This window comes from Phalacrocorax aristotelis, chromosome 13, assembly GCF_949628215.1.
Source record: "Phalacrocorax aristotelis chromosome 13, bGulAri2.1, whole genome shotgun sequence".
Taxonomy (NCBI): Eukaryota; Metazoa; Chordata; class Aves; order Suliformes; family Phalacrocoracidae; genus Phalacrocorax; species Phalacrocorax aristotelis.
The window spans coordinates 3,638,596-3,661,768 of NC_134288.1; the positions used below are offsets into that span (position 1 = coordinate 3,638,596).

Sequence of the window (23,173 nt, forward strand, 5' to 3'; positions counted from 1 at the left end):
TTCCCCCGCAATGAGAGCTCAGTATTTAAAACAAACACTGGGGGCAAATAAACTCTGTCCTTCAAAGCAGACAAGACATTTCACAGAGGCACAGAGACGAGTAAGTAGGAAGGGCCACCAGGAAGCCTCCAACGCAGCTCCTCCCAAGAACATCCACTCAGAGCAGGATGCTCCGTTGAATTTGGAGCATCACCAGGTACTGAGATCTCATGGCCTCTCTGCAGCCTCCTTCCTTTGACCACCCTCCTGGTAGAAATTTATTTTCTTTAAATCGAGTCAGAAGTTGCCACGTTCCAACATGTCCCTGTTGCCTCTTGTCCCATCCCAGCGCACCTCCGAAGGGCCTGGCTCCACCTTCTCTGCCCCCGCCTGTTAGGCTGCTGTAAGCAGCAGCAAGACCTCTCCTTAACCTCTTCTAAACCCGGAACAATCCCCCTTTCTCCCAGCCTCCCCTCTTAAGCCCCGCGCTCCGTTTCCTAACACTCACCAACAGCAGGAGGTGCAGAAGCATCACAAAAAAAGTGAAATGGGCAAAAAGTAGTTAGGAAAGCGAGTGAGTAAAGCATCCATCCTGACAGGAACCATGCAACAGTCTTCCAGGGGTGACAGCGTAACCCGTCGTTAGATTGGGTGCAGTCTGGGAGCACGTGCTGCCAGGAGGATGCCACGATGGACACAGCACCAGCACGTTGTCTCTGCAAGCTACTATTTTTACGATTTGAGCAGAAGACACTGCAAGGAGACGGGAAGAGCACCTTGAGGTCAAGTGATGGGCTGGAGCTCAGGCAGGCATCAGGGTCAGGCCAGTCAGACCAGCGTTGCTGGTCTGACCGCTCCAGCGGCCAGAAACACCCACCGTTTCCCACACAGCAAGGCAGAGGACTCCGCAGCCAGAGTTTCGGCACCCAGGACTGACAGAACCCACACTCTGCTCTGCACCACCCCTGGAGAAACCGGCTGGAAATGCATCACTTTCAATCTACAGACAAGTTAGCAGCTCATCACACAAATTTACCAGGGAAAGCTCAGCTTGGCTGGCCTACACAGAGCAGGAAGCACGCACGGGAGAGCAGAGCAACCTCTTTTACCAGCATTGCACAACAGTAATTTTCAGTTCCTAGGTTTGGTGCTCCTGTGCTGGCTTTGGGACTCCTCCTTGGGAAATCGGAGAGGAGAAGCCAAGCAGATAAGATAAATGTTCCAGTCACACCAGACTCTCTCACTACCTAACCGCACCGACTCCCCACCTGCCAGTGACCCACTGAAACTACTAACAACTGACCCATAAAACTGAGCTAAGGGAATGCACAGGAAGCAGCTGACGAGAGAAGTGCACAGAATTACCCTGCAGCACCTAGTTCAGAGCCAGTGCTAGAAAATTGGCTCATGGATGCACCACAGGTTTCCTCCATGAGCCTGGACAGGTCACTGTGCCCAGGCCTCAGTCTCCCCCACCGTACACAGAAGGTGTCACATTTAACTGTCACAAAGATTGACTCACTGATATCTAAGGCACTCGGTGATCCTTGGATATGGAGAGAAACCATGAGAAGAACAATGCTGTGGAGAGAATACCAACCAGAGAGAAGAGCCGACATACACACACGCTCCCACCCCCCAACTCCACACAGCACATGAGGTCCATGGTGTTTATAACACATGTAGTACAGACAAGGTGATCTTTCTACTGATAGAGACAGAGAGGAGAAAGATACCAGAGAGACGTCTATCTGGCTATTTCTGAACAGTGTTCCCAAAGGATCTCAGGATGAACTTGCTTCCACTAGGAAGGATCAATTGTTTGCTCTTGGAAAGGCCACCCAAATACTGGGCAATACAGCTTTTAGGCCAGAAAAACCACAGATGGGACAGGCTGTGATTTGCAAAGCCACCTGATTTCAGCAGCTGTTTGTTGCAAGTTTCCGTGCTCCTCCTCCTTACCCTGATTCAGGGATCTTAGTCTTTCTTGCCCTCGGTTGTCCAGTGATGCAGGGGGACAAGAAATAATGGAGCCGTTCTCTTCAGTGCCTTGTAGCCATCAGTGGCTTCCAAGCAGTCCTCTGCCCAAGAACGGGAAGAACAAGTGGAGATGAAAGCCATTCTCTCCCATATCCACCTACCTCCCCACAAGAGCTTTGGTCTTTTTCACCAGGATAGATTTCAGCACCGAGTCTGACAGCCCCAGCAGCAGCCCTCAGCCACACAGTGGCTCTGCGCATTATCACTCCGTCGTCTGGATGTAAACAGGGACAGCCAGCATGGTGCAGGGGCCATCCGAGGCAGTCTGCAGTTCTGCCAGGGCCAAATTGGATGCAATGCTGTTGGGCTGCCCAGGAATGACAAGGTCCGAGTCAGCAGCTCCTGACCCACCCACCACGATGGACAGGACTGCATCTGACTCCTGGAATGGTTCTTTGTTAGGGCCACTTTCGGGGGGGCTTTCCCCAGCAGCACCGTCCTTCAGCTCTGCCAGACCCAGTTGGTTGGGGAGGGAAAGGCCCACCTTGCGCCCCCGCGCCACCCGCTTCTTCTGGGGCTTCCTGAGCTGCAGCTCTTTGTCCTTGGGTGAGCCCAGCCGGCACTTGTGGTCCTTCATGTATTTGTGGCGTGTGAAACCTTTGCTGCAGGTGGGGCAGCGGTATTTGTAGTTACCGGTGTGCGAGCGCTGATGCTCTATCATGTGGGCTCGTCGGCTGAAGGACTTGTTACAGTACTGGCACTTGTGGATCTTCATCCCTGCACAGAGCATCAGAGGAGGGAGAGCTCAGTTAGAGACCCTGCATCCTAACGCACACCTTCAGGAAAATCTGCACCACAGAGGGAGCGCATGACAGCTTGGAACAGGAGATGATCCCTGATAAAAGCTTGAAACAGCCACCTCCTCACCCAGGAAGCCCTACTCATTTTTAGCTTGCTAGCTAAAGCAAACCAAAAACGCCATGGCCTGAGAAGATAGCGTGCGAGGCAAATTTGCACTCAGAAAAGGGCAAGTGGCTACACCTTGAACGTCTGTGTTTAAGATGGGCTAAAACATTAGTTCTTGCCTCACATAAGAGGATTAAAATATCACCAGGAAAAAATGTCAGGCAATTGTGATGAAAACGCAAACCAGTCTTAAACTCTGGTTTTTTCAAGTGCATTTGGTAAGTAAAAAGAATTTCAGGGTTTTTTCTTCCCAAGTATGGGAACGTACAGTGTGAAACAAACCACCCATTGCACTGCCAGCGCAGTCCCATCGGACCACACTCTGGGAGGCTTTGGACATGACAGGCACATGAAAAAGCTTTCAGTTCTACCCCAAGACACAAACGTCAGAATGTTCCCTAGGGCATGGGAACAAATTATTTATCTTTATTAGGAGTGGGAGTATCATTTTTTGAATCAGAGAGAAGGGAATCAAATCCCAAGATATCTCCTTTTGAATGTGAGATGGTACTGGGGAGGAGTAGACAGACCACTCTGGATGTTCATTTGATAGCAAACACACTCTGCTTCTGAGTCTTGCCAGCAGGCCCTGCCTACAGACTTATATTGCCTTAGAAGACATCCTAAAGCTCAAACACAGCTGTAAAATGCAAGTTAATTTAAACGGGCCTGCAGCAACAGAGAGAAAAAAAATCTAAAGCTAATAAATTGTATTAAGAATTTGGACCTGTATCTGGGAAACACTGTACCACACTCAGGGGAAAATTCTCCCACAGAAAACTACACGGTAGCTGTGTTACCTGAGCAGTGGGTGGAGGGACACCGCAGGGGAAGCACCTGTAAGGAACATCCTGCGCTTCTGGGGGCATAAAGCAGAAGCACTTTCATGGCTTGCTATCTCATTTCTCAAGCTTACTCCTCCTGTAACATGCTCCTGCGGCACCACAGTGAATCCCAGCCACTCCGTTCCCAACCACCGGCAGCATGGGCAGAGCTGCACTTACCCGAATGAGACAGTATGTGAGCCTTCAGCTTGTCAGGCCTGTTGAACTCTTTATTGCAGCCCGTATGGCTTCTGTAACAACAACAAATACTGGTGAGCACCATCAATCCACTGAGAACTGATGCATAAAGAGACCCTGGACCATAAAGAGATCCACAACCCTTCTCCTTAGCAGGACCCACAGAGGTCCCTGGGTGCAGTCTCAGTAGGAGCTCCGCTATTTCAGCCTTTCTGGAAAGTGGCGAGAAATAAATAGGCTGCTACAAGGACATGTGGCTTCTGCTAGACTACACATGGCCTGTGTCTCACTATGAATGCTCCTAAAAGCAGCAGGTTCAAATCTCACCTATAGGGAGAAGTATTTTGGAAGGAGCTACAAGGCAGTTGGAGCAAGGAGAGGACAGTCAGTCTCGGTTATCTCAGAAGGGCCATGGCTGTGCCATGGATTTGGGGTTGCACCTTCTAAACCTGGGTTTCTTTGGCTTGTACATTAGCTCCTACGTTGCCAAGTGCTTTTCGAGACACGGCAGTTGGGGAGCTCATCATTCAGGCAACCTTGTGCTTTGTGCTCAGATGACATTCCTCCTTTTCCCCAGTTTTCCCCAGGTGCAGTCCCCCAAGCTTCCCATGAAGGCAGGCATTATTTTACAGCCTTGATGAACCAGGATGAAATTATGTGGCCTCACATGACAGGAACTGGGACTTCTGGGTTCCCAGTTCAAAAGCAGACAGTATTCCTGCCTTCCCAAGAAGTAGTTGATTGGCAGATGCCACACACATACCCTAGGATACCTAAACAATCCTTCCTTCCCAAACCCCATCCTAACCCCATTAAGACATGCTGCCATCATGAAGACACGCTACGTACGAGAAGGGACATTTATATTTCTTAAAAGGCTCGTGGATCAGCATATGTCGCTTGAGTTTGTCTTTCCGATTGAAGGCCGCATCACACACTGAGCATTTAAAGGGTTTTTCACCTGGATAGAAAAAAGAGGCCAAGAGTCAGGGAGAGCCCAGTCATACAGAGCTGCTCTAGTCACATACAGGACTCACTCTGGCAGCAGTGCCACTCTCTGCTTCTCTATAAACTTCCCCAAGCTTCCCTACCCTGCCTGATGGGTAAACAGACGGACACAATCCACACTGTGCGCTGCTTCTAATCTCCAGCTTCCTCAGGCTCTGCAGCCACGGGCAGCGGAGAAGCCACCTCTAAGCGGTGCGGCACTGCGCATGAGGCTGAACCAAAACCATACATTTCCTGAACCCACGTTACTACAGATGACTCATACACTCAGCTCTGTTACTCTGGTTATCAGGAAAGTAGCCAGAGCATGACAGTGTGCAGCAAGGACTGCGGTACGGAGATAGTGAGCCCTGTGGTGCCGGGGGAGCCCGTACCCGAGTGGATGTGGGCGTGCAGCTTGAGGTAGTGCTCCCGGCGAAAGAACTTCTTGCAGATCTGGCACTTGAACTTGCTGCCCCCACCATGCGTGGGGATGTGGCGGCGCAGGTACCTCTCACAGGGGAATACCTGTTAACACATAAAAAACAAGGCTAAGAGCCAGCAGCACGCAAGGGACATCACTGAGCCTGCAGAGGCATGGGAGGTGTGGCCTGTATAGAAAACATAAGCTCATGGTGACTGCTTTCTTGGAAAGGACGCACTGAGGAAAACTTTAGTTTGCATAAGGAAAATACAGATAGAGCTTGGGGGGAAAAAAAAAAAACCACACCCCAAAAAACCGTACCTTCTTGTCCTTGAGAAACACATAAGCTGAAACCTTGCTGCTAACTTTTGTAACACCTTACTGCTGAGGAGCAGCACCCCAGATGGATGTCCAGTTTCCCACCAGAACCAGCAGTAGGACGGGCTGGGCAAAGACCCCCAGTAGTTACTACCTTCCCACAGTGTTAACTTCAGTCTGTGCTTCCCGATCATCTGTTACCAAAGGCTCTCATTCATGGTCTTTATAAAGCCAGTATGACTGGTTCCTTTGGCTAATGGGGATACTGGAAATACCCAAGCTAAGGGAATTCCTAATGAGGATGCTGCAAGCACACATCTGAGTGGAGCACAGGACAGCCAGGAGCTCTGGTACTCAGGACTGCTCTTGCGTCTCCAGAAAATAGCAACGTTAGTAAGAATACAAACAGAAGTGAAAAATACTGCTGCAGATAATGGGCTTTCCAACCCCTATGCTGCAGGCTGAAAGTGCCACCCAGGCTCAGAAGGGCATCTGTCACCTGGTGGGGGAAGCAGAGAGAAGACAGGTACAGAAAGAGGGGTTACTAACCATGGCAGGAGTGCGTTTCCCCTTCCTGAGCTACCTCAGTACAGAGTGGTCACTCCTTTGAGATTGTCCCTGCCCCACTGCAGGATTTTCATTTCCTTTGCTACAAACAGAGGAGCAAGGGTCCAAATTTTAGTCTGGATTTCAAAAAATAATCTATTAGAATTCAAACCCCCTTAGGGGCTGTGCTGAAGAGAGTATTTCCAGCCAAAACCTACCCAGGGATCGTTCCAGTCCCAGTCACATCACTCAGACAGGTTTCTCTTTGCCAAGGACAGAGTACTCATCCAAAAGATGGGAACAAGGGGAAACCCAGAGACTTCTGTTGCGACAGGAGATGATGAGAGCAATAGAAGTGTATGAGCTACCCAGGGCCTAGGGCTTTTCAGGCCCAACCTTCCAGCCATAGGAAGCCAGGCACAGTGGGTCAAAGGCACTGCCGCCACTCTGACTTCCCAAAACCAGCCTCGCTCCTCCTGGTACACTTGCTTTTAAGAAACAAGGACAGCAGCCCAGAGTGTGACGTCCTGTGCTTTCATGGGGATAAGGGAGCTCCCCTGACAAGTTCTGTTCAGGAAATGGGACCTGGGAGAAAAGCCAGCACTGTGGGGAAGAATGTGCTCTGCATGAGAGGCCAGAGAGCTGGAGGCCAGGGGCGCAGTCACCTCTGTCTCTCTGAAAAGCATCTCATGAGCCTGCCAATCTGTACTGAGGTAGGAAGGGAGAGGAAAGGGAGCGGAGGGTTCCCGTCACCCTCAGAGCCCTAGCTACATGTCAAGGACCGGCTCAGGCAGTGGTCACCCACCCACCTTCTGGCAGTGAGGGCAGGGAAAGTTGTGCGTTGCTGTCTGCAGATGGTGCTCCAGGGCTTCTGGGGTGGAGTACTTATTTACACACTTCACACATCTGAATGCGGAAAGAAAGGACAGAGCCAGTGAACGAGGCTGCTGCCAGCAAACCCCATGCTGCAGGCAGACCCCAGGCAGGGCTGCCCAGCCCATGCACCACCCACCTTCCAGGTTGATTTTTGGTAGGGTCAGTTCAGTACAGACAATAACACCACCACCCAGGTGCTCAGAAACCTCAGCAACCCCCATGGCCAGATCACATTCACACTTAGCATCCTTCATGAGGGGGAGATGCTGGGGAACTGGGTGAAGAAGCCTTTAAATTGCTAGTGCTCTTCCACACAGACACCCATGGGAGCACCCAGGGACCCATGCACATATTCCACATTGCTTCCTCATGGAGACAAGCCTTAATTAAAGGCTTCACCTTTCTTAATTCCATCTTCACTGCACGAAGACAGCAGCTCCCAGTGAAGGAGCCGAGAGTGGGGTCACAGCACAACAGCAGCGTTACCCATGGCTGCGGCAGCCACAAGGCAACACGCTCCCGTGTTGGGTGTCTTGCATCTAACAAAGCTTCAGCTCATGACACCACCTCTCCGAAACCACCTGGGCCCTCTCCACCTAACTCACCTGCTCTCACACATCCTGGCAGCATTTCTGCTGGAGACCTCTGCCAAAGCTGACTCGTAATGGGCAATGGGGACATACATCAGCAACAGTGAATGCAGAGGCACTCACACCATCTATCTGCTCTGAAACCCCTTTTCCTTAGATCAGACTAAAGCCTCCTCAAACATAAGCAGGGCTCTGATCTCAAAGATCCCCACTAGCAAGCTGTAGGATGAAGCTCCACAGCACAAGGATAACTAGAATTATGGTCTATGCAAGAAGCTCCTAGGTGACTTCAGTATCCTCTGGGCTTTCTACTCTTCCTGTATGCCTCTACAGGCATCTCGAAAGCTCCAGAGAGCTCTTTGTGGAACTCCTCATGCTTTCTCTCTACACTAGTAGAAAGGTAACAGACCCTCTCACAGCAAAGGGATAGGAGAAATAACTAATTTTTTCTGAGCACAGCTTCTACAACCCACACTCCCTTTGCTGCAAGCGTTTAGAGAATCACAGAAAACAGGCTGGGAAGGGGCTTCCCTGGGTCTCCGATCCAGCTCAGTGCAGCTTCAGCTGTGCCCATCTCACTCTTGACTGGGGATAAGAGGACTTGCAGTGATGGGATCTTCCCAGGTAACTGATCCCAGCCTTTCACTGTCTTTCTGAAATTTTCTTGCATTCAAAGTGCTTCACCCTAGCAACCCAGTGGTGGGGCCCCCCGTTTGCCACTTGGGTGCCCAAGAGAACCACAGACACTGAACACGAAGCCCCCGCTTCCCTCTAATGTCCCCACTGCTCTCAGCCAGACACGCTCTGCACCCACTCACTCCTACAGGCCTTGTGAGCACCGATTGCTACTGTACTTGTACACGGCCACATCCTTCTTGGGGCTGTGCTGGGGCAGCAGGCTGTGGGAGTACTGGTGGACGCCCAGCTCGTACAGGGACGGGAAGTCCTTGCTGCAGAGGTGGCAGCGATAACTCAGCTCCTCCTGGTGGCTTTTGATGTGCTCAAGGAAGGACTCCAGCTTCTGGAAGGTCTGAGCACAGGTCTTCACCACACACTTGTACACCTGGGAGAAGGGAGAGCAACTGCAGTGCCACACCATGGAAACAAACAGGGAAAATTCTCCACCAACAGATAGACCAGCCTTCCTTTTTGGAAATCATTGGCACTGGGTCATTTACAGAGAGGGTTCGCTGCCCCTTGAGCCACTGCGCTAGAGAACAGCTGAGCTCATGTTATGAACAAAGCAGCAGTGTCATTATCAGAGCACCCCACCATGCCCACAGCCATGTTAGCACTCAGTCAGGGCACAGCAGTGAAACCCTGCCCCACACTGCAGCAGGACACAATGTGGTGGCAAAACATCCCCTTCCTCTGCTGCCTGCCTCAGAGAAAGGGTCTTTAAAGAACAGTGCAGAGCAGCTGAGCATCAAAATGTGGCTGACAGCTCTAGGTGAAGACAACAGCAGAACCTGCTGGGAGTTGAACATTCTGCAAACACAGATTCTCAGGGTGCTCCTGTAGGAAAGCAAGGTGTGAGAAAGGGGCATTGGCGTGAGTGCCTGAAACCACTCCAGTGGGTGACGCCACAACACCCCAGCGGAGACTATCCTACAACCTGAGAGCTGCCACACACACTGAAAACTTTGCACTTTGCTTCTTCTCTAGCCACCTAAACCTGTTCAGCTGACTTCTCACTCAGCAGGGTGGAGGCAGCGGAGCTTTTCAAAGCCACCCAGACCACACAGCTGCAACCCAGACATGCGGGGAGCTGAGCTGCATGTGAAACACCGGCAGCTTTACAGAATAAGAGCCTCAGGACAGACCCTGGGAGCCAGTGCACTATACGAAGCCTGTCCCAATCTCGCCACCAACACAGAACACCCTCTGCCCCTACCTGCTCGTTCTTGTGCTGTGTCATGTGTGATTTGAGCTGGAAATAGGTGTTGAATTTGCTGGGGCAGAACTGGCACTGGTAAGAGCTATCGATCAAGACAACCTGCTTGGCTTCCAGTTTACCCGCCTCACTCTCATCCAAGGGGCTCATGTCTTGGTGCGGTTGCACAGGGTTCCTTGAGGGCTGAGTCAAACCTGGAGAAAAGGAGAAAGTCACAGCCTGCCATGAGACAGCTCTGAAAGCTGCTATGCAAGTTACACACTGCCAAGACACACCAGGCCTAGCACTGGGGCCATGTTCTTCCTTCCTTTCGAACACAGATTCTTTAGATCGGACAAATTTCACTCTGTAACAGGGTAGTTTTAAGTTTGTCTACAGATAATCAAGGGCTCTAACTATCCATCTTTCTCTCCTTGACCCATTCTTTCTCCAGGGACCTAACTGGGCCCTGTGGAACAGCCAGCAGGGCAGGCCCCTGCCAAGGAACCAGAGCCAGATTTAGTCCCATCTCCAGCAGGAGACAGGAGGTAAGATGCAGCCAGTAGCTCACAGTCCATGATGTCTGCATGAAGTAGCCACAGCGTTCCCTCCCCTCCCACCAGGACTGAGGCCACCAGCTGAAAGAGTGTCCCGACACCACCTGCCAGCAAGGAGCTCTTCTCTGCCTCAAGTACTTTCAGTTGGCCATTGGGGCCAGACCAAGCCCAGGCATGACTTGCACATTGCAAACAAGACAGAGCACTGGGCTGTGTCAAACTACTGGCTTGTCCAGCCACTAGACCAGAGCTGCCAAGTGTGGCTCATGCACTGACAAAGATGCACCTGCCAGGGAGGGAGAAGGGGGAATACACCTCACTCTGTCCCCATGCACGTACTGGCACAGCGTTTGGAGCCACCGTCTCCATCAGCACCTAAATCCACCATGCTGAGGGTACCCAAGGATGCACCTGCCAGCAGGAATCTAGCAAATGTGACTCACATCTCTAGTGTGTGCTGCTAAACCCCATGGGAGGAATGCAAACAGCAGACACAGCTCCTGTCTCCCCCTCCCTCCCTGTGTGGAGGTGCAGGGACACCGTCACATTACTGCTCTGCTCCCAGCACGTGCCAACCCCAGGCAGCAAACCTGTGTTCTCCTCATCCTCCGGCTGGTTGGGGTTCAAGGCCATGACCTGCACTGTGATGGAGTTGCGGGAGATGGTGCACCCCAGCCCTGGAGGCCACACTTTATGAGTTTGCATGTGCTTCTTCACGTTGGACTTCTGGGCAAAGGCTCGGCCACACACGATGCACTGGAAGGGCTTCTCGCCTGTGTGACTGAAGGCAGAAGCCACCATATCAGCAGCCAGCAGAGGGAGGAGGCAGCCCCCAGGCGTGGACTGCGGTGGGATGGCTGCTGCAGGACTGCACTAAGCACTCTGCTTGGCAGATCAGCACCTGGACCAGCCAAACAAGGGTTTTGAGACCTGATTATCTAGGGAAAATGGATTGTGAGAGGCTTGGGGAAACAAGGCTGGCACACAGACAAAACACTTGCAGTCTGGGATGACAAGGGATCAAAGGAAGAATGGGAGAGGAAAAGACCTCAGCAACATCAGGGCATTCACTGTCAGGGTTTCCACATGGACTTCGGGGACCCCATAACTTTCTCAGGTGTACAACCCTTTTCCTCCCCGTCACCCCTCCCTCCCTGGCACACAAGTCTCTTCTAGCTTGCAGCCCCCTGATCTCCCTGAATTTGCTTTCCCCTGGCCACAGGAAAAAGGTCTTTCTACCTTGCCCTTCTGCTGCAGGAGAAAGAGTGGACTCTAATGTATGGAGTGTGGCATGTGAAAACTCCCAGGAAGGGGAGCGAAACCACCACTTTTTCCTTCTCATGTGTCCTGAGTCCAGCAGACTCCACTGGGGGAACTCTGAAGATTTCAACTGCCCCCTGCCAGAGAAGAGCTCTCTTATAAGAGCTCCCTCCATAGGCACTGAGTTTGGCTTACAGTTTGCTTAACACCAGCAAACATGAAGGCTGCAGCTTGCTAGGGAGGGAGAGAAGAGGAAAGGGCAGAGGCAAGCAGTTGGAAATGCTGCTGCTCCAGTGATCAGGTGACAAGAGTTTTGGCTTTCAAGGTCTCATCAGTGAGGAGAACAAGTCTCTGGTCCCAGGCCATAATCAGCAAGATTACATCCATGATGCAACCTTCACCCCAGCCACCAGGGAGAAGGTGTCCTGGAGGAAGGGGGATGAAGGATCACCACCCAGAGCAGCACAGGTTCTGGGACATGACAAACGCAAGGTCTGCTGGACTGTGCAGACTCTTTCAGCTGTGCCCACCTCCACCCCAGCCACTCTGCTGTGTCCAGGCTAGCGGCACCGTTACCTTCTGATGTGCTGCTGCAGGTCGAAGTTCTTGGTAAAGGCCTTGTCACAGTAAGTGCATTTCAGCTTGGGGGACTTGGGTTTGCCTGAAAGAGCAAGAGCACACACAGGAATGAGATCATGTGGCACAGCCCCATCCCCCACTGTGCCACATTGCCTCACCCCAAGACATGCCTATTCAGGACCAAGAATAAAGGGCTTATGAAAGGATAAAATCTGCCAGGCCAGGCTGGGGAGAGGTTACAGGCAGAAACACATATTTAACACAGCCTGAGCTAAATCTAGAAGTACTGAGGAGAGTAGTAGAGGAGGGGCAGGGCCTCCCCTTCAGGCACTAACTGCTCCAGAGACCCTTCCAGCTGTGTTACAAAGCACCTCCTTCAGAGGCACACTGGGCATTGGGAAAAGACAAGATTAGTGAGAGGAAGGGCCCCAGTTCTGTCTGTCTCCTATGAACTCACCAAGGTCAGCCACCAGCCAGAGCACATGTGTATTTCTCCCATCCAGATCAGTCAGTCACATCTTCTGTCTACTATGATGGGGTATAAACCAATGGAAAACAGAACTATGGGCTGCCCTAGGAAATTCCAGACTGAGAGCTGCAGCCTGCATGATCATTCACACCTCTGCAAATAACATTAAACCTAGCATCTGTATGGTTGTAACACCAGAGGCCCAGCCTTCCTGGGGAGGAAGGCCATGTGGCTTTCTTCCATCTCATGCCTGGGACCTCCCTTGTCACTCAGCTAGGTGTGTGTACATCACACTAGCAACAGGCAGGCTTGGCCAGTGGAGGATCAGACGCTCCTCCATTCTGCAACAGGGCATGCCCCTGACCTGCCTCACCTGGGGACACGTGTGTTTTCTTCATAGGCATTGAAACACACAGCGGGGACAGGTCAGCTGGGCCCTTGAGAAGAGAGTCTTCAGGGCCAGGTGACATCTAACCTGCTGGCCTTACAGCTGGGCAGTCTTCCTTGGGTTAAAATGAACCAAGCTCTAACACCTTACTTTACAAGATCTCTCCATTTCAGGTGCGATCCAGTAAGCACGTAGCTGCAGAGATGTAGCACAAGCTTGCCCATGCGGTAGCACAGTGACAGTCCTTTCACACGCACTCAGAGCTGACAGACAAGAAGCATGTCCACACTTTCACCTGCTCAATGGCTTTGGCAGGGCATCATGTTCCTCCTCCGGAGCTGTATGTACAGCCAGCGTGGCCCTGCTGCACCCAGAGAGCCCATGGCTCGACAGTCCGCTACGGGATAAGCACGCCGGCCTACCAGTTAGTGCAGGGCAAAGGCTATAAGGACACTTACCTTCCTGCAGCCCACTCTCATTTTTGCAGCGCCGACTTTTGGCAGCAGGGGTGGAATCAAAACCAACCACACCACCTCCTCCTGCACTGGTCAAAGGCGTGGGAGTGCTGGCGCTCTTGGACTTGAACCCCTGCTTCCCAGGGCTGTACACAGGAGGAGAAGGGTACACAGGACTTTCCACACACTGGCTCGGTACCTGCAAAAGTAGAATTGCTCAGAGGAAACAGGTTTGCTACAGAGTCATACTGTGCCCTAACCTCCATCTCCAGCAACACTTGCCATACCAGGCTATTAGTCTGGCTGAGTTTTCTGCCTCCTGCCAAACTGGACCAAATTTCTGGTTCACCAGTCCAACAGTGTGTCTTTAAAACTAATACCCTGCACAGTGTCGAACTCTCTTGCTGAACATCACGAAGTGTCCAGGAGTTATTACAGCAGGGACAGGTCAGCAAAGAAACGCTATGAAGGAGCCATCTAATCCCTCATCTATGCCTTATGCCCAGAGGAGTTTCTCATCCCTCTGGAGCAGGTTACCAGAATGATCACCACTAACCCTGTGCATTCAGAGCACCCCTGAAGGCAGGGAGCTCCAGGCCCTGCTGCCTGCCCCAGCAGGACTGCGGAAGGGAAGGAAAGTACAAGAAAAACTCCAGGTGGCAAAGCACCGTGGTTTCCATCAGCACCAATATCAGAAAAGGATGCTTAGAGAAAAAGACAGACGCATCAGTCCGGGGTGACACAGCATTTCTGTTGCACACACTGCTGTTAACACAGAGTACTAAGTATCCAACATCCCTGTCCATTTCTGACCACTGACACTTCCAGATCAGATGTTAGCTAAAAAGGTAGGACCGCCAAACCTCTGTTAAACCCAGTAGTTTCCGTTGTGACGAGCAATGCTAATGTGGAGGCTGCGAACAGCTGACCCACCAGTAAGCCCTGCCTGTGCCTCTCTTTAGGAGAGGCTCCCTTGTCAAGCTTGCTTATTGATATTCAGATTAAATTTTTCCCTCTACTTAAGCCTGCAGCCTTTAGCAGCCTTAAGCTCTGCACCCTTTGGGAGGTAAGTCCCCTCACCCCAGCTCCCCCTCACTCCCAACACCTGCAGGTATCCCTCAACCACAGCAGACATTCAGGTCTCCTAAGCCTGTGCCAGTCAACCTTAACCGTTTTTCTTGTTCTCAGAATCCCCGTCACCTTGCCGACGTCTTTCTGTTCAATACCTTCTCCCAGAGGAAATAATCATTGTCAAATAACCTAACACATCTTCCCAGACTGTAATTCCACATTTCCACTCCAGATGAGTCCCGAGCAGCTTTGCTTTTTGGAAGAGGCCCAGGAGAAAGCCCCTGCGGACAGCCCGGAGCCTTACCTCCATGGGCGGATAGGGCTGCATCCCCAGCGTCTGGATCTCCACCGTGCTGTTTGCTGCCATGGGAGCAGGCGCACTGTATACTTCGACCACACCGCTGCCGCCGGCAGTGGGCTGCCCTGGAGCCCCCATGCTTGGTGGGGGAGGCGGTGGAGGCTGAGGAGGGGGTGGCGGCGGGGGAGGCGGAGGTGGGGGGGGCTGGGAGAGGTAGCCAGCCCCAGCGTGCATACTCAGGCTGCTCTAAAACCAGAACAGGGAGAGACAGACAGACAAGATGTTGAAAATGCAGCAGCGATGAGTTGGAGGGGCTGCTCCCTCACACATGTCCCCAGTCCCATTTCAAAACAGCACCTGCAGGAACAGCAACGATGTCTTGACACAAGACATCTGCCAGGTTGGACCAGACTGTGCTGGCTTGCAGGGGGTTGGAATGACCTGCCGGTAGACATTGTCTCCTCCAAAACCCAAGCCCTCAAGCCCCACTGCTTTTTTTGCTTTGTTCTTGAAAGCTTTTAATCCTTCTGCTTACAAAGAACATTTTCAGAGTGTGGAGAGTGTATACAGCCTGGCCAGCCCTGGGGAGAGCCCAAAACAACCATGCCAGGAGGAGAGGGATCCGTGGAGCAAACTGACAAAGGCTCTGGAAGCCAACCATTATACGGGGGCTCCACAAAAAGCTGGAGAGACAGCGTTACAAAGATTTGGGCATCCAGCAACAAGGACACGAGAAGAGAGCAGGCCCTGGAGCTGTCCTGTCATTTATCCATCACTCCTTCCTGAGCCTGGCTGTCACGTTGGCAAGGTGCCCAGGTTTCAGCATCAAAGCAGATCTCTAGAGTCTGATAGACTGACAGGACTCTCCTGCTGTGCAAGCACAGCCCCACGCAACAGGACTCCCCAGGCCCACACGTGCCCCTTACCTGTGCCGGGGGCTGCACAGTTGGCATGGGCTGGTCCAAGGATGTAAAAGCAGACATGGCTGACATCAGCACCTCATCGCTGACTAAGATGTTCCCCTGCACCAGGGTCTGGATCAAAGGTGATGGGGGAACGGTGATGTACGTAGAAATTTGCTGAAAGAAAAAATAAATGCAGTTGGACAGCAACAGGACAAAACATTATGACAAGATCTGCAGGACAAACCGGTCGCGGACGAGTTCAAGCCTTTCCTGGGTGCTTCCCCAGCTAGGGAAGGTGGAGAACTGAGGGAGGCTGCACTGGCTGCAGATGGTGAATGTCAGGCTCATCCCTTCAGACTGAAGTCAGATTATAGGAGTGGACAGAGGCTGTCTGATTTTCTGGGTGGAAACAACTTGTGTTTGCAGCCCTGGGCAGCACCGTCCACTGCCACTAAGTTAACTTGAAAAAGCAGTTGGTTTGAAAGCACTTCAGAAATCACTGCTATTGCAGGCACCACACATCATGCACAAGAGATTCACTCCCGAGAAGTCTGTTGGGAAGGAGAGTTCCTCCAGAGAAGATATTCCCCTAATGATTGTCATACCACATTATGTGGGCTTAGTTGCAGGAGACTGAGAAGAGGGATGCAGGAATGAGGCTGCCAGACATTGCCCTCCTCTTCTGCTCACAAGCCGGACCACGGCCCAGGGGACAGCGAGAGCCATTCCACCCCGAGCACCGCACAGCGTGCACCCAGGCATGTAGCCAACCTGCCAGGCTGTGACACTGGGGCTCTCCAGTAGAACTGAAGTCTGGCTGTAGCACAGACACAGGATGAAACCCCTCCTGTCCTGAAAAAAGGGCTGTCAGACACCTGTGCTGAAGGACACCGCACTGCAGAGGACCAGGGAACTTTAACTATGAGATCAAAAGCCAAGAGGACCACAACTGAGCTTCCCAGAAGAGAGGTCGCTGGATCTAAAAGCATGACGCAGATGTCCCCACACCCCCAAAACCACAGCAACAGAGCAGTAGAGCCTCTGCCTGCAGCACGGTACCTGCCGGCTGGCGCTCGGAGTCTGCTGCACCGATGTGATAGAGGGGGTGTACACACTGTTGGTGGCCAGCGAGACGGTGGAGAGGGAAGGGGCATTTCCCTGGCACTGCTCTCTCTTGTGGGTCATGAAGGCAGGCAGTGAGTTGAACTGTTTCTTACACTTCCCACAGAGGAATACGTCTTCATCATCTGCAATTAAGAGGACCAGATCACTGCTGCAGGCTTTCTTCTGCATTCCCCAGTGCTACACCTACCAACCACAGCCGCAGGAAAACAGACACCTTTTGGATCTTAGCACCTCAAGGACATCATCATCAGGAGAGATCAGCTGCAAGGGCCAAACTGTTCCTCCTCCCCAATCCCAAACTCTCCCTTAAAGCCAACTGATGTGACTGAGCCCATCTCGGCACTGCTCCCGTATACAAAATCTGGCATCTCCCTGTGACGAACTGAATCCCAAAGACAGGAACAACTGACGCAGCCTTGCTCCTGTAGCACCCTCTGCTTCTGGTCAAAACAGCTTCTCCCAGAGCACCTGCGTTATGCCAGCTGAGGCAGGTTTTATTACTCAGGCTGCTCAAAGGAAGAGAAATAACTTGGATCAGGACACAGAATCAATGTCAGCTTGTGTCCAAAAGCCACCCCCCCTCCAAGACTGCTGGTCTTTGGTGCCTCTGCTTGATGTTACAAGCAGAGAGACAACCCAGTTACCATGTCCTAGATGAAATCTGCAGCGTTAGCAAACCACACAAGCACCCACCATTTTGCATGCGATCCAGTCGGACTCACAAGGCTGTACCTCCTGTCTGATTCACAGCCTGAAGCAGAATGTTTTTGGGGTCACAGACTGTAACTCCTCCAGAGGACAATTCGGTATCCACCCAGTGAGTCCTGATTGAGCACCACTTTCCATATTCATCCACACAGATGAGATACTCAATGACTGGAGTAGTTGTACATCCTCAGAGGATAAGGAATGGCTCATTAAATAAAAAAACGGGAACAGTAACAAGCATTAGTGGCAAGGAGAGCGGCTGCTCTCTCCTTTCGTGCCTTTACTGTAGATGCATGGTCCAGTCCATCGCCATGACCAACTCACTTGGGCACTCGCCCCCGTCCTCCTGCTCTGCCTAGTCCTGCCGAGGGCTCCCAGTGCTTGTAGCAGCACCCTACACCTACAGCCGTTCTGCCAGCTGTTCTGATGGTCACAAGAGTACGCTTCAGGAAGAGACCTGCAGCCCCTGCCCCTCTTTCCTGGTGCTACCATGACTCACCCATCGACTGGATAGCGGTGGAGGAGTTGACGTTTTGAGCAGATGGATCCGTCACACCTCCTTGACCATCCAGCAAAGACTGCACAGCCAGCACCGTCTGATTATCCATTCCTGAAAGGAGACACAAGCATGGATGGTAAACCCAGCACGGCCCAAACACAGAGCGCTCAGGCACTGCGGGGGGAGCTCGCTCTCAAGTCACGGAGGGAAGCCGCTTGCTGGCTGCTCCTGTCTCCTCCCACAGAGCCACTCTCACCTTCTCACCCCCCTCTACTCCACAGCATTAACTGTCATACGAAGGCAACACTCCCACCTGTCTCTGCACATTCCTTCGCTACAAGGAGAAGAAAGGGAAGACGAGCAAGGACAGTCAAATGAGGACTTGGTTTCAGGCATTTGCTGCAGAGAGAAAGGATGCTGACAAACAGTGGGTATGAAAAGAGCTAAGAAGTAGATATTTGGGATGTCATGGGCTGAACGGGGTAGCAGCCTAGGGGGATCTCCCTGGGGACCCAGGGTGATACCGCACACACAAGACACTGAGCTCTCTGAAGACAAAATCTTTGGTGTGCAGGAACTCTGTCTCAGCAGCAGTGTTAGAAATGCCTCCTTGTTTTCAAGAACAGCGTTCCCAGATCTGATCAGACACAAAGCTACGAACTGCACGAGGATTTAGATACAGCTTTAAGAAAGAAATATTAAACGTGGCTCCTGGGAGAGATGCTTTGGTGGGGGTCCCGCACCAGCTGCCTCCCTGGCCCTGGGACACACAGGAGAGCTGGACTGTGGCTCCTTCCACTCCCAGCACCATGCTCCTCTGCGGCACCTCTCACACAAGAGCTGATGGTTGCTCTCTCTCATTTCCATCCCCCTCAGGACTCCACGAGAGCACACAGCCCCAGGTAGATTTGTTGTCAGAATTGGCTCACTTGCTTTGGCACAAATATTTTTCACTACAGCTAAAATGTTGTTGTGGTTTAGCCCCAGTTGGCCACTAAAGACCGCGCAGCCGCTCGCTCACTGCTCCCACCCGTGTGGGACGGGGGAGAGAATCGGAAGAGCAAAAGCAAAAAAAAAAACTTGTGGGTTGAGATAAGAACAGTTTAATAATTAAAATAATAATGATAATAATATTGATTATGGTAATAATAACAATAATGATAATATAATAAAAAGGAAAAGGGAAAAAACAAGAAACACAAACGATACAACCACTCACCACCCGCCGACCAACGCTGCCAGTCCCGGAGTCGCAATTGCTGCCTCCCTCCCCCCGCCAGCCCCTCCCAGTAACACACTGGGCATGACGTTACATGATATGGAATATCCCTTTGGCCAGTGTGAATCCCCTCTCTCAGCTGTGCCCCCTCCCCTCCCGGCTGCTTGTGCCCCCGGCAGAGCCTGGGAAGCTGGAAAAGTCCTTGACTAGTACAAGCACTGCCCAGCAACAACCAAAACATCTGTGCGTTATCAACATTGTTTTCATACTAGGTCCAAGGCACAGCACCGTGCCAGCTGCAGGGAAGAAAATTAACCCTATCCCAGCTAAAACCATGACAAATGTTCTATAATATTCCAGATAAATACAGGGGATGGGGACTGCTCATCTAGGGAGACAACCTGGCCAGCAGCATGCAACTGGTAGATTAAGACTGACACAGTCTTCCTTTTTAGAAATCAAATGTAAAGACACGTAGAACAACCTGGTTATGGAAAGAAAAATAGTGAAAAGGAGGGATTTTTACACACCACTCTTCCCTACCATACCTTTATGACAAGGAACCCATGAATAAAACAAATGGCATGCCAGGGTTGTACGTTATACCTTATGGATTAATGGAGAAATGAAAGGTGGAGGGTTCTTGGGTTGCTTTTCAGTTTTCTTCAAGATCTTTGCAAAACAGAACTGTAAAGCTCTGAACTCGGAATTATATGCCGCAGTAAAATCTAGCGGTCTGATTGTTTCCAAGCAGTGAGGCGAGGACAGCTCCTGACGAGAGCTCGTTCAGCAAACAGCACCGGGAAGGACAGTGACACGCCATAACCGATCACAGCATAAAGGAACAGCGCAGCAGAAGCAAGCACCTCATCTTCCCATCGCAAGTTCCTCTTGCCATTTTAATACCTCTCCTGAACAACTGGGACATTACCTTCCCGATGGGGAGCACCCATATAATCCATGGCATTTTAAAGATACCCTAAATACTCACTTCTCCTGCATCTCTGCAGTGAAGCAAGTTAGACTAAGGCTCCATGAAAACCTTCTGATGAATCCCCTTTCACCACGAAGAGGTCGCAAATGCTGCACGTGCCTTTGGGAGAGAGGAGAGCACCATCCTCCAGCTCCTGGGGAGCAGAGGGCACAAGCGCTGCTGGAAAGCAGCAGATCACACTGTGTCACATGCTGCCCGAAAATTACCTCTGTGCCTATGGGAACCCTTTCACATAAATCACACGGAGGCACAGCAGAGCTGCAGGTCCAGTTCTGCAAGCCTTCCCTCGCACAAAGAGCTGCAACCAGCCCCGTAGGACAGCCCCATCAGCAGCACGCTGCTGGAATGCTCCTGGGTGGATCTTCTCATACTGACGGCAGCCCTGCTCTGCAATATACCTCCTCTTCTACAAATAATCTCCTGGTCAGCTGCAAAGGCAGCGCTGCAGGCTCTTGTTGGCACATCCAAACCAGAGTGTGAAACAGAGCGGCCATTCTTCAGCAGAAGTAAGCTAGCAGGACACAAAAAAAAAAGGGGGGTGGGGGGGAATATCAAAAATTCAAGTTTAATATATTATGGGGATAATTAAGAACAGCTTACATCAAGAATGCCACTCTTGATGTGCCTGGCATCGAACAACTGGGTTTCCTTCTGGAATGCAGCCAGATCTTCCAAGTAAAAAGCCAGATGATTGCCTCGATCCCACTAGCAGGAAGAAGCTTGAGGAGAGGCCAAGACCTGAAGACAGGCAACAGCAATGCAGCAACATTGTCGGTGTTGCACTTGGCCTTCTGCCAGAGAAAAGTGGCCCAGGCCAACAGAAATATGTTGCTCTTCATTCATTTGGCAATTCATGCAAATGCTCGCAGAGTCCCTCCCTGCAGTTTCACAAGGAAAATGCACAACGCCACACTGAACAGAGGGAAATCACCAAGGTTAGTAACCCATGAAGACAAGCAGGCAGAGCTACTTGGTTACATGGATGCCATTCACGGCCATCCACAGACTCCAAGAGAAAGCTCTGGATCAATCCTGTGCTGATTACAGCCAGCACCGATCTACAGGATGTTCTTCACAGCCATGAAGCCCACAAAAAACAAGCCTTCTCTTCTCTCCTGGCAGCAGCAGGCTTTCCCCTGAGCCTGACAGAAACAAGGCGACATCAGGAAGCCAGGCTAAGAGTACAAGACTACTGATTTGTGCTTCCCCCCCTTTCAAATTTCTCTCAGTTTAGAGAGGAAAACAAGACTACCTGTTTCACCAAGGTGCTACTTTTCCCTCACATCCTGAATTCCATGCATTGAGTCTTTTTTTCTGCCGACACGAGCACCAGGTGCTTTAGTGATGGGTGAAGATGCAACTCTGCCCCACAGCTCCCGCTGAGGGCACGGCTGCTCTCAGCACCGCGCATGAACCCCAAGCCACCACCAACTTGTAATCAAACCAACAAGACAAAACAAACAAGCTCAGCTGCTAAAAGCTGCCAATTATTGTGGGCTTAAAACAAAAAAAACCAAACCATGCTCTTTTCTTGATTTGCTAAAATGTTTTGCTCTCCTGAATTCGGTGAGGAAGCCCACACAATGAGCAGCTGATTGCAAAGAGGAAATAGGGGAACCTGATTATACAGAGTGCTGTCAAACGCACCAAGTAACCTGACAAAATAGAGAGAAACATTTCTTCTTTGCTCATCTTTCTGCTGCTGCGATGGCAGGTGCTGTTTGCAAAGCACAGGGCGACGATCCCGATGCCAGGCCTTTCGGTCTGTGATATCCCCCCATGTAAAGGAAAATACATGCGGAATCTAATTTAGAAAATCAATGCCTTATGAAACAGTTTTTCTCCAGACGGGCTGACCCTGAGCTCAGTGCCCGACTGCCACAGCTCAGCACATCCCAGCGTCCCCCTCAGACGGCACCTGCCTGCAGCGCAGTGTCCCAACACTAGAGACGAGTGCGAGCGCGACCCGTTTGCCCGCACAGGCGGCAGGAGCCGGGCACTGCCCCGGCTGTGCCGGAGAGCACGGACCCCCCCCGCACTAACACACCCGCCCGGGGAGCACGTCCGGGCCGGGCGGGGAGCGTGGCACATCGGCGGGAGCCCCGGGGTGCGGGGAGGGCGGCGGGACCCCAGCACGCAGCGGCACGAGGGTACACGCTGCGCACAGGGAATGGGGGCGACGGGCGGGCGACGGGCACGGGGTGCCTCGGGGATCGGTGATCCTGTTTACGGGGCGCAGAGACGGGGGTAATGGGGTGCCCCACTGTGCAGAGCAGGGAGGCGATGGGCAGCCCGGGGTGGGGGGCACAGCGGCAGGGAGGCGGAGGGGTGCCCCGGTGCTCCGAGCTAACGGGGGCTGCCCGGTGCCCAGCCACAGGCGGTGCGGGGGTGTCCCGAGGCCGAGGGACGCGGTGGCAGGGGTGTCCCGGGGAGCCGCGGGCGGCGAGGCCAGCCCCCGCCGCGCTCCCGCCCCGCCCCCGCCGCGCGGGGCCGCTCGCGCCGCGCGCCCTCCCCGGGGCCGCGCCGGTGCGCGCCGCCGCCGCCGCCGCGGGGGGAGATGGGGGGGGGGAAGCGAGCGAAGGGGGAGCGGCCACGGCCCCGCGATAGCGGGACACCCCCACGCCCTGCCGGGCCAGGCCTCGCGGGGCGGCCCCGCCGAGGCCCCTCGTCCCGCACGGCGGCGCGGTGCGGCGGCGCTGGGCGGGGTGGGAGCGAGGAGAGGCGCATCCCCGCTGTCGGTCCAGCGCGGCCCGGCCGGGCCCGGCGCGGCGGCCCCGTTACCTTCCAGCGCCTCGAAGATCGCCTGCGCCATCTTGGAGCCGGGGCGGCCGCGACCCGCCAGCCGGAGCGGGCACCGGGAGCGGCGCCGCCGCCCGCCGCCAGGCGGCGCCCTCCGCCCGCCGCAGGGCCCGGGAGGAGCCGGGGATGGGGTCCGGGAAGGTGAGGGGGGGGAAGGGGGCGGTGACACCCCGGCGTGTGCGGCAGGGCCTGGCGGGGGGGGCGGGCTTGAGTTTAACTGGGGCGGCGGCGAAGCGGCGCCCCCGGGGTGGGCGGAGGCCGGGCCCCACCAGGAAGGGTGGGAGCC

At 52.9% G+C, this 23,173-nt stretch overlaps 1 protein-coding gene across 2 annotated transcripts; it reads right to left on the bottom strand.

The window, feature by feature from the left end:
* Positions 1–1,635: 1,635 nt before the first annotated feature.
* ZNF341 (zinc finger protein 341) lies at positions 1,636–23,127 on the bottom strand. Of its 2 annotated transcripts, XM_075108883.1 has the most exons (16): positions 20,827–20,958; positions 20,487–20,599; positions 17,876–17,986; positions 16,603–16,790; positions 15,565–15,717; positions 14,645–14,884; positions 13,273–13,468; positions 11,955–12,039; positions 10,709–10,899; positions 9,583–9,776; positions 8,543–8,751; positions 7,032–7,128; positions 5,330–5,462; positions 4,797–4,908; positions 3,930–4,000; positions 1,636–2,736 (listed from the first exon to the last, which is right to left on the bottom strand). In XM_075108883.1, exons 1-16 carry the CDS (start codon positions 20,925–20,927, stop codon positions 2,222–2,224), a joined length of 2,709 nt encoding a protein of 902 aa, XP_074964984.1. In that variant the 5' UTR covers positions 20,928–20,958; the 3' UTR covers positions 1,636–2,221. The 2 variants fall into 2 exon arrangements, with proteins under 2 accessions (XP_074964984.1, XP_074964983.1); XM_075108882.1 differs by lacking the exons at positions 20,487–20,599; positions 20,827–20,958 and adding an exon at positions 22,870–23,127.
* Positions 23,128–23,173: the final 46 nt, after the last annotated feature.

Bases quoted from the DNA above. Each gene is read 5' to 3' on its own strand.
- ZNF341 (XM_075108883.1), bottom strand. From the start codon at position 20,927: ATGAAGAGCAACATATTTCTGTTGGCCTGGGCCACTTTTCTCTGGCAG. The intron at 5,463-7,031 runs GTGGGTGGGTGA...ATGTGTTAACAG, and splicing joins CCTGCCCTCACTGCCAGAAG to GTATTCCCCTGTGAGAGGTA. The intron at 4,909-5,329 runs GTACGGGCTCCC...TTTTCTATCCAG, and splicing joins GCACGCCCACATCCACTCGG to GTGAAAAACCCTTTAAATGC.